The sequence below is a fragment of the Onychostruthus taczanowskii genome, unplaced genomic scaffold (genome assembly GCF_017590055.1).
Source record: "Onychostruthus taczanowskii isolate IOZ18803 unplaced genomic scaffold, ASM1759005v1 scaffold28, whole genome shotgun sequence".
In the NCBI taxonomy this organism is placed as follows: domain Eukaryota; kingdom Metazoa; phylum Chordata; class Aves; order Passeriformes; family Passeridae; genus Onychostruthus; species Onychostruthus taczanowskii.
The window spans coordinates 8,286,509-8,301,464 of NW_024500128.1; the positions used below are offsets into that span (position 1 = coordinate 8,286,509).

At 40.4% G+C, this 14,956-nt stretch overlaps 1 protein-coding gene across 1 annotated transcript in view; it reads left to right on the forward strand.

Annotated features, from left to right (window-relative positions):
• TRANK1 (tetratricopeptide repeat and ankyrin repeat containing 1) overlaps positions 1-14,956 on the forward strand; it is a 51,436-nt gene that overhangs the window by 2,579 nt on the left and 33,901 nt on the right. Inside the window, exons 2-6 of the mRNA XM_041407837.1 lie at positions 7,205-7,339; positions 8,367-8,490; positions 9,658-9,808; positions 10,791-10,909; positions 14,325-14,408. Of these exons, the coding sequence (XP_041263771.1) occupies positions 7,206-7,339; positions 8,367-8,490; positions 9,658-9,808; positions 10,791-10,909; positions 14,325-14,408 (612 nt within the window). The 5' untranslated portion in view covers position 7,205. The remainder of the gene's footprint in view (positions 1-7,204; positions 7,340-8,366; positions 8,491-9,657; positions 9,809-10,790; positions 10,910-14,324; positions 14,409-14,956) is intronic.

Below are 14,956 nucleotides of genomic sequence, written 5' to 3' on the forward strand. Positions count from 1 at the left end.
GTGAACCACTAATCTCTGCTCTAAAGATTAGTAACATTTCAGTGTCCACTTCTTGAGGTTTTGCATGGATTTCTGCTTGTCAGCAGGGCTGGCCCAAGTTCTGGCTGGGTTTGGGTCCCGTTTCTCTAGTCCTGTTTGGTGGTCATGCATCTGAAGAAGAACTGAGCTGCCAAGCTGTTTTAGCTGTGAGTTTGGTTGCAGACATCAGGTGGCTGGGCTTTGTTATTAATAATTCCTCTCTGAAAGTTTCCACAAACAGAAAGCAACATACAGTGGTAATCTGAAAAAGGAGAACCTTGGGAGGTCATTCAGCCCAGCTCTGCCCAGAACAGGGTCCTAGCCCAGAGTCTTGTTGTGTGTATTCTGCTTATTCCACTTGTTTCATTCAGACCTTGCACAAATCTTCCCTGTCTAGTTTGTATGTGGTGTTTGTGCTGTTAACAGGCCTTAGAGACATCTGTGCTAATTGCATCTGGGCTGTATTTGCTAAATGTTGATAAGGATGTTTGTCTTGTTTCTGACAATGTCTGTGCCCTACAGTCATCAGTTTACTTCAGAGCACATTTCCAAGGAAAAGCTTGGTATAAAATGAAGAGCTGCCTGGGATGTTCTGTCTCACTCTGTGCTCTCTCACGCCAGCCATTTAACATCTTTTGAAAGCACAGCCAGAGCTTAGAAGTCTCACAGCTGACTTCCAAAATACAGAAATAGTGCTTGCCCACTAGACCCAGGTAAGGTGAGAATTCCTTCTCAACAGTGAGAGATCCTTTGTGCTGTCAAGGTGTGCTGAATCAGTGTGGTACTTCATAGTTGAAGCAACAGAACGGTAGCCTGAATTCCCCTAGTAGTGCTTCTGCCTGAACACTTAGGAAGGAAGAGTATCCAGAGAAGCAAAATTCTGCAAGTGGTGTTGAGGGTTGCTTGTGTCCAGTGATGGAGGTTGTGTACAAGTCTCCAGTTCAGACTGAAACAAAATGTTCTCTCTATTCACTTACCTGGGAAATGGTTTTGTCTTTTTAGAGTCACACAGCTCCAGAGATTCCTGCTGTCTTTATCTTTGGAGTTCTGTGATGTATAGGATGCTGACTGGCTGTGGAGACCAGAAGCAGTAAAGAAACTTCATTTGGTCCAATTTGTGCTGAGTTCAGGACAGCGTTCTGATAAGAAACTATCACTATGCTACTCTGCTTGCCCTAATCGAATCCAAATCTGCTCTAGAATCTCATTCATTATTTTCCAAGTGGTGCTGGCTTTTACTGGGAGCTAAGGGTTTTTGGAATATCCAAGGTCTGGTACAAATCCAGCAAGGTGACTTCTTACAGAAATTTTTTTTCTTGTTTTGTAGGACTGAGTGAGAATCTGTCTGTAGATAAGACTAGCTCTATCTATCTGAATACGTCCCTAATGATAGGAATGTCTGATGACTAGCTGTCTAAATTAGAGGCTCTTCATTTGAGCTGACCAGTTTCTCCAACATGAACTGACATTTTACAAGGGCTGAATATGAGATCTTCATGTTCATCGTCATCTTCTTCAGTATCTCTCTTCATGAGATACTGTCTGAACATTCAATTAAAATATTGTTCAGATAGTCGCAAATGCCACTATGACCTTTTTCAAACTAAACAGATCCATAAGGATGTCCATGTCTAAATCTCAGCTTCTTTCCTCTTTTTCTCGTGAGATTTCCAAATGTGTCTGCTTGTAGCTTTGTCAGTTATAATCTCTTCATTTTTGTCTCTGCTGTTTCTTCAGGGCATCCTCTGAAAGTACAGGTGATTTCCAGATTTCTCATTTGACTTTTCAACATGCAGTGGAAAACTGAGAGAAGTAAATTTTTCCCTGCCTTTCACTATCGAGGTTAGGCTTATACACGTTGAAAGGAGACTGTTCTGTAAATATGTCTTTGGTAGCTGTTGTTGTCAGGAAAACAGGTAAAACTGGCTAGCAGGCAGAGCACTGCCATAGTTACAGCCACTTACAGCCTTCTTGGCCTGTGTTTTTCCTTCTACTTGATCTGACCTGACATTCACATATGTCTATATCAGGTCATGAGGAAAGTGTCATTTGGAAGACCTGAATGCAGTGTCCTGTTGCTGGGTGACTGCAGGGCTGCCTGCACACATCATGCCAGCGATGGGCGTGTGGCTGCAGGGGTCCCTCTGGTGCAGCAGAAGGGGTGACGTGACAGTCCTTTCTTGGCATCACACTCTTGGAGTCAGGATGCTTTTGTTGAAGGAGAGCTAATGGAGCCCTGAGGTTTCCTGTTGAGAAAACATGAATTATTTGAATGCTGATGAAATGTATTTAGTTGTAACTCAGCCACAGTGTAGATACATTGTTGGGCTTTTTGTTTTCCAGCCTATTGCCAGTTTGTCTGCCTCTTGGGTTAAGAATGATTAAGAAGGATGGATTGGATTAAGAATGAGGGAGAAGGAATGATTTGTCTGCTTAATAGGACTGAGGAGAGCACAGTCTTTAGAAGTCGGATTTCCTTAAAATAGGAGGATCTTATTCACCATTCTTTTAATTCAGATGCAGAGCTCCTAAGATTGCTGTACTTCATTTGTTCCTTGCATTATGGAAATCTACTGTGCTTGGAGAATAAAAACATTATCCTACCACTGAGTAATGCCATAGGGATGGATCCTTAAGCCTTAACTTTCAGGATTGAAAATAATTAAAAGCATGGCTGTGAAGGCCTTCTATTTTTTTTTCTGTGAATTAAACAGTGTCATGGAGTTTCTCTTTTTAAAATGTGTAAAGCAGATGCAGACAGAAAAACCAAAGGGCTGGGTTCACTCCCAGATTTCTTAAGTTCTTAGCACTGCCAGCTTCAGATGTTCAGAAAGCACAAGCCGGCCTCTTGAGACCCGTAGCTGGCATAAAGAACACAACATTTTTCAATAGTGACAAATAGTTTTCTGGGCAGTCTCCATTTGTGTTTTCAAAATTATCTTCTGAAGCAAGAGGAATCAAAACTTAGCACTGTAACCACTCTAAAGCTCCCTGCTTCTGACAGCAGTCTGACTGAAGCAGTTCAGTGGGACACTGACCAGCACAGTAACACAAGAGTTGATGATACGTAAAGTAAATGGAAATTTTGACCACTAGCTGCAGTAGGGTTTGGAGTAGATTGTTTCTGACTTAACTGTATAATCTTTTGGTTTAATTCTGTGAGTAAAAAATGATGTGCTTCATTTTGTGGTCACATTCGTGCTGGTGATCTCAGGAGTCATAAAAAAAGTAAACAGAGTAGGTCGTGTGTGTCTGTTTGATTTTTTTGTTTGTTTTGTTTCTGTTATATTTCTGTGAATGATAAGATCTCAACAATGCACTGGGAAGGGTCTCCCAAACCTTAGGATGTCCCCACATCTTTATGTGTTTCATGGACTCCACAGCTTAGGAGAAATCCCTGCTTTCATGAGGGGAACGTGTCTGGCTGCGATGGAGTTAATTTTCTTCATAGTAGGCGGTATGGTGCTTTAAATTTGTGAGCAAAACAATGCTGGTAGCACAGTAATGTTTTAGGTATTGCTGAGCAGTGGTTGCACAGTGTTGAGGCCTTCTCTGTTCCTCACTTGGCCTCCCATGAATAGATTTGGGGTGCATAGGAGGTTGGGGGGGACACAGCTGGGCAGATGACCCAAACTGACTGAAGGGATAGTCCGTCCCATGTGGCATCATGCTCAGCAATGGTAATGGAGAGGAGGGGACTTAGGGGGATTAGCCTTCCCTGTCTTGGGAACATGGGCAGTATTCCATGTCAGGAGGGTGGTTAATGATAGCCTTTGCATCACTTTTGGTATCTTTCTCTCTTCTTCCAGGTCTCTCTTGGTTACTGAGAAAATTTTACCTTGACCTACAAATTTTTTTTGTTTTACTTCTTCCTTTTCTCTTTCCCCATCCCTCTGGGGGTGGTAGCATGCAAGCACTTAGCTACCCACTGGGATTAACCCAGAGCACTCACCCCCAAAAAATCTTTCTATAGTTATATCCAGATACAGCTGTGCCAGTTCAGGCAGAGTAATAGACAACAGTTTTGTTTAATGATCCTCACGCTTGATAGACTTTACATAATAGGCGCTCAGTTAGTCCATTGGTTTTGAGTTAAAATTGTTTATGCTGCAGGAAGATGTTGAGCAATAGCAAGACATGCTGTGCTAGTCTGCACAGCAGTTCTTTTGGATCATTAACTTAGATGTCAGATCTGCGTGCCCAGTGTATATCTCTGGGCTGCGAACTTGGGTATAGCTGCTAAAGCCCACAGCAGGCAGGCTTTAGCAACTATATAAATAACCCCAGTTATTTATATGATCTACAGTTTGAAGTTTTGGCTGGGAAACTCCAGTTCTGGAAAAGGATGAGAACTTGTGTTCTGGTGAAAATTCCTGCTGCCTGGAAAGGGGAGTTTCTGATCTGAAACGGGGAGTTCAGTTCCAAAATTTATCAGCACAGGACACGTTGGAAAGTCCTTTTAAAATGCTCATTGCTGCTTCTGCTGTACTGTGGAAAAAAAAAATATCTCGTGAATACCTTTTATTTGTATTTGTACTTTTAGTATGTTCCAAAGAAAAGTAAGACAAAAATATAATTCTGGGGAAAAATATTACACTGAGTAGGAGCATAGCTTTCTTTAAAAAAAGAAAAAAACTGAAATTAAGCTATAATTTGGAAAAAACACCAGTTCATATGTATTCCTACTTGAAAAAACTCCTGTGTAGCTGACCTATTTTGGTATTATTCTTGAGAAGATAATTTGTCAAACTTTCTGACGATAAAGAATTGAAATCTGAAAGAATTACACGAAAGATGAGGTAGAACCATCTTTTAGCACTTGTTTTTTTCCTTTGTTCTGTTGCTCTATTATTTTCCTTTTTTCACCTTAATAATGCTTTTACCATGCAGTGTAAAAGAAGTCCTGAATATCTTATGAGTATACTTGATTTGATATCTGGAAAAGTAGTATTTTTAAAGTATATGCTGTATGTACATTGCTCAATAAAGTGATTATTTAATTTGCCTGGGATAAATGTAAAAATTACCCCTCTAGCATGACTGGTTGTCGTGCCTCCCCCAGGTAGCTGGGACTTCTTTCTCTTGAGTTTAGTTTTTATCCAGGATTTCATCTGTTCTTGGTGCTTCCCTGAAATTAGCAAGTTGATGGTTCAATTACAGACATCATCACAGTGTTTATTTGTTTAATTAAGATGTAACTTCTGACAGGTCATTTCCCAGTCAGTCTGAAGCAGTGCAGATCTGAGCTTTATGGTTTCCCCTGATTTTTCTGCTGTTGCCGTCTCAGAGTTGTGGGCTGCTGCTCTCCCATCTGCTTAGTGCACTTGTGAGCCTGACAAGTGCTTTTTGTGCTTGGATAAAGGCAAAGGCATAGTGCCATCTGTAGCGTGCTTCATCATACCTCTGTGCTCACAAGACAGCACTGATTCTTGCTGCTTCAGCCTCATCCTGAGGCGTACTGCAGAGAAAATACATCAGTAATGTTTCTTGCTGTGTCTGTAAATTCATATACTTAAAAATATCTAGTTTGCTCTGTAGTCAAGCGGTCTTGCACATATTTTAGTTCTGCTTTCAGCTGGGATAATTTTCTACTCAGTAGCTGGTACAGTGCTGTGTGTTGGATTCAGTGTGAGGATAATGTTGATAACACCGTGATGTTTTAGTAGTTGCTGAGCTGTGCTTGCCCTAAGTCAAGGACTCCTCAACTTCTGATGCTTCCCTGTCAGCTGCAGGGTAGCACAGGAAACTGGGAGGGGACACAGCCAGGAGAGCTGACCTGAACTGTCCGAATGGATGTTCTCTACCACAGAATGTCATGTGTAGATGACATAGATTAGGATTAGGAGGGAAAACTGGCCCAGGGCCGCTCCTCAGGAACTGGCTGGACATTGGTCAGTGGGTAGTGAGCAATTGCACTGTGCATTAATTGTTTTGTATATTCTACATATATTATTAGTAGCATCAGTATTAGTATTTTCCCTTCTTTTTCTGTGAGGTTAAACTGTCTTTATGTCAACACACAAATTTGACTTTTTTTTTTGCTATTTCTCTCCCTCATCCACTCAGGGAGTGGGAGAGTGAGCTGAGGTTTGTGTGGTGTTTAGCTGCCTGCCGGACTAAACCTTGACATTATGTTAGCAGGAAGCAAAGGTTGCAGATTTTATGGGTTTTGTTACAGGCCTGTTGATACCTGGGTAATAAGTAAATCTCTGCATTCCTATTTGGTGAATTAGTCTTACTTAATTGCACTGAGATTTGTGAGATTCATACAGGTTTTTACAGCTAATTGAAACAGCTTTTAATTGTAAAACCAATCTGTGAAGAATGATTCTACACAGCAGTTTAGCATTGGATATTTCTCTTGTCTGTTTCTTGTGTGCTGTTTCTCATACGTGTAGCTGGTTTTCCTCTAGCTTTTGTTTCTTTCATCTAGCTGCTTGACCATGTGATTAGTTTTCTTTAATGACACTGATTTTAAATTTTAATGATTAAATAGTTTTTCAGTAAGTTACAGTTGGTGCTAGTTTCAACCTTTGTTTTCTCTGGCCACTTCCTGTATTCATTTTAATAACTGCCTTAAGTCTTATTCAAGGTCCTCAAGCACTATTACCATACTATGTTGCAATATTTTCTTGCAGTAATTAAATTCCTAAGCAGTTCTGTATGCATTGGATTGTTGAGTATCTAGACAGAAGATCTAGATAATAAAACACTCATAAATAAAAAACAAGTAAAGGAGTTTTGTGTTTAATTAATTTAAATTTATAGCTTCATGTATTTCTTAAGCACATAAATGCTGTGTTTTCTCAGATATTTCCTCCTGCATTGAGTATGCGCTCCTACACTGAAATAATTTGGAATCCTAATATAAAAGATACAGTTTAGGACCCGAGGATAAAAGCTGAAACAAAAATTACATACCAGTGGTAGATCTGGTTAGCTGAATTTTATTAAAAAGTAGATGAAAAATTGAGGAGGCATCAACAGCAAAGAAGAGGCTGTCACCAGAGCTCTATTTTACTAGTCCAACTGCAGAAAACAAAGAAGATGTGCTCTTTTGTCCTCCTTTTCAAATATGCAAAAACTAAGATGAAAATTTAAGTCAATTTCAGGGAAAGAAATGTCTCTTAAGTCAGTGCTTTTGTTTGATTAATTTTTTTCTTTCTTTTTTTTTTGCTTTCCTTAGCATGGATCCCATGACATACGCACAGTTGAAGAGGCAAGCTGGGAACCAGGATTTTAAAAATGGGAATTATTCTTTGGCCATCAAAAACTATGATGAAGCTCTACAAACACTTGGTTATTTAATGCAATGGGTCCCGTAAGTATTCTTGAATTGTGAGCTGTAAACTATAAGACAAGCCTGAAATATGTAAATATGTACAGTTGCACAGTTAATTCAAAACTCTGTTTTTTGACCTAACATTTGATTTTCTTGTATTTTTTCAGACTTTTGTGTACCAGTTTTATAGTTATTCTGTTCCTTACATTTATGTGAAAGATAAATTAGTGACTTAAATCTGAATATTTTTACATGAATTATAAATTAGTGCAGTTAAAGCTCAAATGCTGCGATTTTGCCATGTCCTGGCCTGTTGTTACATGAATCATGTGATTATCTGTAAAATGATTCATGCAGGTTACTTTGTTCTTGTTATTGGGTCATTCTCAGTATTCTGCGACTTGTTAAAAATAGTTTTTCAGTAGAAGATTCCTTTGGGTATTTCTTTTCAGATGCACTTTGAAGTGCTTTTCATCAGTTAACGTAAGTTGGTAATGTTATTAATGATTAAATAGTTGAGTATTATGTTAACTATTAAATATTCATTCCTACTGTATATTAACACCACTGTTGACCTAATTTAACACCGGCCACTCATTTATTTTAAATGTGGATTTTTCTGTTGACTTCACCAAGTGGTGATACGCTAAAATGCATTGAGGGTTGTTTATTTGGTGACCAAAATGTGTTTAGTACTCTTTCCATCCCACAGCTTCCGTTCATGGGTCTGTTTTCCCCCATTCCTGGCTGCTGGCTTTCACTGAGCCATATGTAGGTGTATCGAGGTGGTCTTGCTAAATCCTCATACTTCATTATTCCAGTGGCTTGGCTTTCTGCTTCAGAAGACACCAGGTTATGACTGTGGGTATCGTTAAGGTAGCGTTAGGATGTCTGTAAGACAATTTGTAGCCAATATTCAGATTTATTATCTACAACTACATTTTTTACCTCTGATTTTGTCGGGTGGGTGATACCTGTCAGTTTTTTAAATTTATTCATATCACTTACTATAAAGTATGCTCTTTTTTCAAGTGAATGAACAGTAATGCTAAAACCATATCTTTAGGTGTACCCGGGACATAGCTGTGTTGTTGTGCAACAAATCAACTGCCTTGTACTGCCTGGGCAAATGGAAGGATTCAATGGTTTTAGCCCACCAAAGCTTACAGTGGGATCCGGAGTATGTCAAGGTATTCAGATGCTTAAGCTGGCAGTTTTTGCATGCATTCCTTGCTTTTTTCTTTAATTTTATTTTTTTATTTAATAATGGTGTCATGATCTTCTTTTTATTGTGTTTTTGCTTTGGGGCATGATGAGTAAATATAGCATAAAATTCCAGAATCATTGTTTGATTCTATACATAAGCATCCGTTTCATGGCTGTAATAGTACTTTTTATGAAATGAAGCAGCTCCCTTTTGCACCAGGAGATGCTAGTTCTCTCTGGGTCCCAATGAGAGAGGTACCAATGCTTTCAAGAAATGTAACTACCAATATCCCAAACAAGGGTTACATGTTAATAAGTCTCCAGTTGCTGGGAGTGGTAATTGGTGACCGAGGTCATATTGTATTGTTCTGTCCACTGGAAATAGCTTACACTTGGCATGTGATTAAATACACATTGATTAAGTACACCTTGACTCAAGTAGCTAGGAATAAGTAGGAGTTGTACAGTATTTATAATACGGAGTCTACTCTTGGATTGGCTTTTTGTTCAATAAACAGTCTTCTGGTCTAACCACTAAAGACTCCTGGAGCCTTTAGTAGGATGGTTTTTACTTAGATAGGGAAAAATTGCATCCGAATGCCCATTTAACTTGTGCTGTGTTGCAGCATGCCAGTTATCTGATTTGAACAAATTAACTCCACGGTGACTCTGAGCTGGTACAGTCTAATTCAGGGTGAATATAAACACGTTCAGGTGCTGTTGGCTGAAGAGTATATGCATTGTGGGAAATACTGCAAAATGCAGTGATGTGGAAACATAAATATGTATTTTGGACCTTGTGACACAAAAAAACGCCAGTACTCTCCAGAGGAGGTTAACATACAGCTGCTGAAAGTATGTCTTTCATCCTGTAGTTATTTTTCCAAGCTTTGAATTTCAGGATTGCACTTTTAGTATCTGTGATAATATCAATAACATATTGTGAATTCCAAGGAATTAGAATAAAATAGTTTTTTTCACTTTTTTGTTTTTTTGAATCTGTGTATAAGAAGCTGTGGAAATAGTACTACATGTCATTTTTATAGCATAATGTGAGAATTTAAAAAACATAAAACCAATTTTTTTTTTTTTTTTGGTGGTAAATATCTCAGAATATTTTCCCAACATTTTTTTTTCTCCTTTTTTTTCAGGCTTATTATAGAGCTGGCCACTCATTCATCATGTTATCAAAGTCTAATGAGGCAGTTTCTATGTTCCACAGAGGTCTGGTTCTACTGAATTCTTCTGCAGATCAAACTCAGATTGCTGAGTTTATAGCAGGAATCTTCATAAGTGTCAATGGTAAACGCAAATTAAGACCTTAATTTTTCTAAGAGCCGTTCAGTAGTGATGACAGCACTTAGTAGCACATCCTATGTGAGATCATTCCTTTGCTCCTTCAGTGTGTCAGGCCTGTTTGAGGATTATGAATATATTGAGTATGTGGTGAACTTGGTCCAGTTTGCATACAGTAGACATCAACAATCTCAAAACAGTGCAGGGGAGTGAGTTGTCTCACAGGAACACGTCAATTATGGAATAGTTAGAAAAGGTCAAAATTTTCCATCAGGAAGACAAGATTAGAGATTTGGAGCTCCAGATCCCAGAGGCTTTAAGTGGGTTTTGTCCAGACCACCCTGCTTTTTTTAGCCAGGTAGATTTGAAAATTATTAGAAGATAGGCAGTTTAAACGTGGTTACAATGCAGTGTATTTCAGTGTGGAGGACTTCCCTGAAGCTACTGATGGACAGCAGTGAAAAGAGAAAATGTGCCCTTCCCATGGCATTGTATGGGTGTTTTTCAGCAATGTCCATTTTCTGTCTCCCTGCCCTCTCTCCTCAGTATCTCCTCCTCTACTTGCGTTTTAGTCTGTTTAACATGCTTTGTCTGATGGGCCTACAGGCATGCCAGAAGATTTCAGGTTGTGCCACTGCTGCCTTTTCTTGAGCCTGTAGCCCCACACTAAGACCCTTGATTCATGGTTGCAGAGTCAGTAGCTGATTGACCCATAAGTGGAAAAATTGCCGTGAGCTTCACAATACCTGGGGGCTTTGAGGTGTTTCTTGAGAGCAGGGATTAATTTCTTTCCCCTTGTTAAATGAATCTGGCCACTGATAAACAGGGTGCTGAATCAGTTGAGTGACCAGCGTTCCTTAAGCCCTCACTGGGCAATCCCCTGGATATTAACCAGTGCTAAAATGATCACTGTGCAATGAAGTTGGACACTCTGGCCTTTGAAGTGCTGTGTATAACAAATATTCTTCTCTATTGCTTATTCTTGCAGACGAAAAAATCTTGCCGCCAACTTTCTACCCTGCGTATGATTATGTCTTCAGTGCACATTTCAATGCATTGATTTGGCAAGCAGTGATAGAAAGGCTGGCCCAGAAAGGGAAGTGGCGGGTAAGTGTGTCACTGTGTCACCGCGTCAGCTCCCACTGCACGTTGGGCACTCATGTCTTACCACTTCAGCATAAGTTTGTGTTAACCTTTCAAAGCCAAAACTGTGAATATACATTGCTACCTGGTTCAAATGTCTTGATTTTTAAGACTTGGAAAAATGCTTTTAGTGATAAATAATTTCTTAAACTCATTTCTGAAAGGGATATGAGGGACTTGGAATCCTGATTGTCTCTTGTTGCTGTCTGTTGTCTCTCTTATAGTACCACCTAGAGTCACTATTCCATTCAACAATATTCAAATTAGAGGGGAAGAAGTACAAATTTATTTGTGATCCCTTTTCCTTCTGTATGAGAAGCTGGAGTTTTGAAATCATCCGTGAAAAATCCACAAGGAGCATCTCAGTGGAAGTACATGGTTATTGAGCAAAACTAGATAATTTAGAAAAATCAGAAGGTGGATCATCTGAAATTTAGTCCTCTCTCAACTGTGGAAAAAAATTGATCATTGTCACAGTTACACCTGTATGGGGTGTTGTTGGTGAGGTGCTGGCAGTAGGGCCAGCAGGGCACCTGTGAGGTGTGGCCGGAGTTGCGTCACTTCCAGCTGGCTCCAATGGCCCTGTTTTAGGGCATGGCTCAGCCAAGGTGGTGGTGCCTCAGAGAAAGTGTGTTTTAAAAAGGGCCAAGCTCTGCCTGGGAGAGTGAGGGGGAAAGAGTGAGAGAAACAGCCCCGCGAGCCCCAGGGGTAGAGAAGGAGGAGGTGCTCCAGGCCCAGAGGAAGGGGCTCCTTTGCAGCCTGTCACAGGCAAAATGGAAGCTTCAGTTGAGGTTTGTCAGGGAAACCCTCCTGTTGAGTCATAAGGTTCACACAGGACCCACTTGCTTTCTAAACTCCTCAGAGGGTTGCCTAGATGCTGTTGGATCCAATCCTGGTCCCAGACTTGGTGAATGGTTTATGTTTAAAGAATAATGTATGTGTAATTGAGCCTTTATATGACTTTGTCCCTCAGGATTAAGGATGGCAAAACAAATATATATATATTAATAAAATTAATAACTTATTTAAATTTATGATAATGATCAGACTAAAATACCTTAATCAGAATTATTTACTGCATGGTAGAGATAGTTATAACAGTTAATAAATATTATATAATAATATATACACTATATAATAGTGTACTATTTATTGAAGCAATGGTAAAGCATTGGTATTAAAGATAGCAAAATTGTTACTAAGTAGAGATTGATGTTACTCACCTATGCCAGTGGCCATGAGGAAACCTCTTTTGCTCAGCCTCCAGGAGTAACCTTGAGGGGAATCTCCTCTCAGGGGAGGAACCTCTGCACACATACAGGAAGGGATATGTTAGAAGACCCAGCTTTTAAAAAGTGTGACTGTGCTTTTGTCGTATAAAGTGACTGTCAGTCATGTATTTCTAGGCTGGCTGTGTCAGCTTAGCAGCTTTAGATAAGTTATCAGTAGTATCACCTGTTGGTTCCTTTATCAGGAACTTTGCTTTGCTGTCACTGGTACCAGTTTCTGTCAGGAAACACTGTTTTTCACATCCTCAGAACGTGTAACTCTGGGACTGATGAGTCAGGCTGGTCTCAGAATTCTTCAAGACCATAAGCAGCGTGACCTTCCCTTCTCTATCCATCACTGATAACTTTTACAAATAAGGTAAAGTTCAAGCTGTTTTACCACCACTTTACGGCCACTCTGCTTCGGCAGAGTAGCTTGTGGATAGACCGTGAAGGAATAGGCTTCTGACTAACCACAGCCTGTGGAGGACTCACACTGGAGCTATGGACTCACTGCAGCCCCACATGCCCTGTCCAAGCCCCTGCTCTGGGCGGGGACATCTTTCATTAGATCAGATTGCTGAAAGACCGTCTGAACCTAACCTTCAACACTCTTAAGGATGGGGCATTCAGAGCTTCGCTGGGCAGCCTGTTCCAGTGCCTCACCACCTGTGTCATAAAAAATTTTTTCCTTATGTCCAATGGGAACAAACTCTTTCGGGTTAATACTGTTGCCTCTTGTCCTGTCACAAAGGTCTTGTTAAAAAGTCTTTTTTTAAAGCCCCCTTTTTTATATTGACATTATTGCAGTAAGTTTTCCCTGAAACCTTCTCCAGGCTGAATAACCCCATCTTTCTCAGCCTTCCATCACAGTAGAGTTGCTCCATCCCCATCTAAGTGGGGGATGGAGAGTTGCTCCATTTTGTGCCCCTCCTCTGGACTCATTGCAACAGGCCCATGTCTTTTCTGTACTGGGGACCCCAGAGCTGGATGTAACATTCCAGGTTGGTCTCAGCAGAGTGGAGAGGTAGAGTCATCTTCCTTGACCTCCCAATCATGCTACTTTTCATGCAGCTCAGGATCCAGTTGGTTTTCTGAGCTGCAAGTGCACATTGCTGGCTTTTATCCTATTTTTCATCCACCATTATCCCACAGGTCCTTCTTCCTCAGTCTGTATTGATACTAGGGATTGCCCTGACCCAAGTGAAGAACCTTGTGCTTGGCCTTGTTGAACTTCCTGGGGTTCCCATGGGCCTGCTCCTCAATCCTGTTGGAGTCCCTCTGGATGTCATCCCTTCCCTTGAGCATTATCAACTGCATCACTCAGCTTGGTGCCATCTGCAAACTCGCTGAGTGATTGAAGGCACCTCACAATCCCACTGGAAATACCATTAATGAAGACAGTGAATGTACTGGTACCACTACAGGCACTGGAGGGACACCACTCACTGCTGGTTTCCACTTGGACACCAATTCATTGACTACAGCTCTTTGGATGCAGCCATTCTGCCAATTCCTTATCCATCCAGCAGTCCATCATTAAACTGGTATCACCTCAATTTAGAGCTAAGACTGTTATGGGGCACTGTATTGAAGGCCTTACAGAAGTCCAGGTAGATGGCATCCATAGTCCTTCCCTTGTGTTCTGGTGAAGCTAGGTGGGTTTTCAAGGAGCAAGGCCAAGTTTTTTAGATAAACTGAGGAAATGGAAGAAAGCAGAAGAAGATACAGTATTCATTTCTTGCTTTCTGCTTGGGATGTTGGTGTTAGCTGGAGAGTCTTGTCCCCAATGTAAAGGTCCATTCCTAAAGCAAAGGGTTACTTCCAAGCACTGGAAGTATTCCAAGTATTGGAGAATCTTTTAGGGCCTAACTTCTTTAACATGGTTTTTATTGCTGAGGAAACATTGATCACTTCTAATTTCCTACACTCCACTGTGTATTACATTAATTCAGTTGAAAATTAGAAACTGAAATTCAGTTATGATATTACAAAAAGATCTGAAATATTGTTAGCCTGTGTTGGATTTCTGACAAGATCTGATGAGGCAGTGGAAAACAAAGTTTTAAGTGTGCTTTTAAGCGCATTAATGTTTGGGGGTTTTTTTTCAGTCTTGTCTGTTGCTGTTGTCTGAGAAGCAAGAGTTGCCCCGTGATCTCAGAGTTAACCAGGTATCTCTGAAGAATCTCTTTGAGGTAAGTTCATGTTTTCTATTTCTTTTCTTCCTAATAACTTTGTTGAGAGATTGTCCATCTTGAATCAAGAAAAATAAAATGAAAAATAATACATGGATGTTATATGATTATACTTTATCATCTATTTGTTTGAAAGTTTAACTTCATGTAATGTAATATTTCTGAATGAAATTTAATATTTGCAAGGTGTATTAGTATTACAAAGGTGTAGTTGGAGGCTGTGAGCCAGGAGCTGCTGGGAGTTCACCAGCTCTGCAGCTCAGGAGCAGCCAGTTTCCATAGCAGTGACATACCAGCTTTCTGAAGGCATCTCAGAGTTTGTGAGAAATTGAGACATTCCATTGGGCTTTACCATAGACTCCTGGAATGATTTGGGTTGGAAGGGATGTTAAAGACCGTCTAGTTCCACCCCCCTGTCATGGGCAGGGACACCAGGTTGCTCAATGCCCCATCCAGCCTGGCTTTGAACACTGCCAGGAATGGGCACCCACAGCTTCTCTGGGCAATCTATTCCAATGCCTTACCACCCTCACAGTAAACAATTTCTA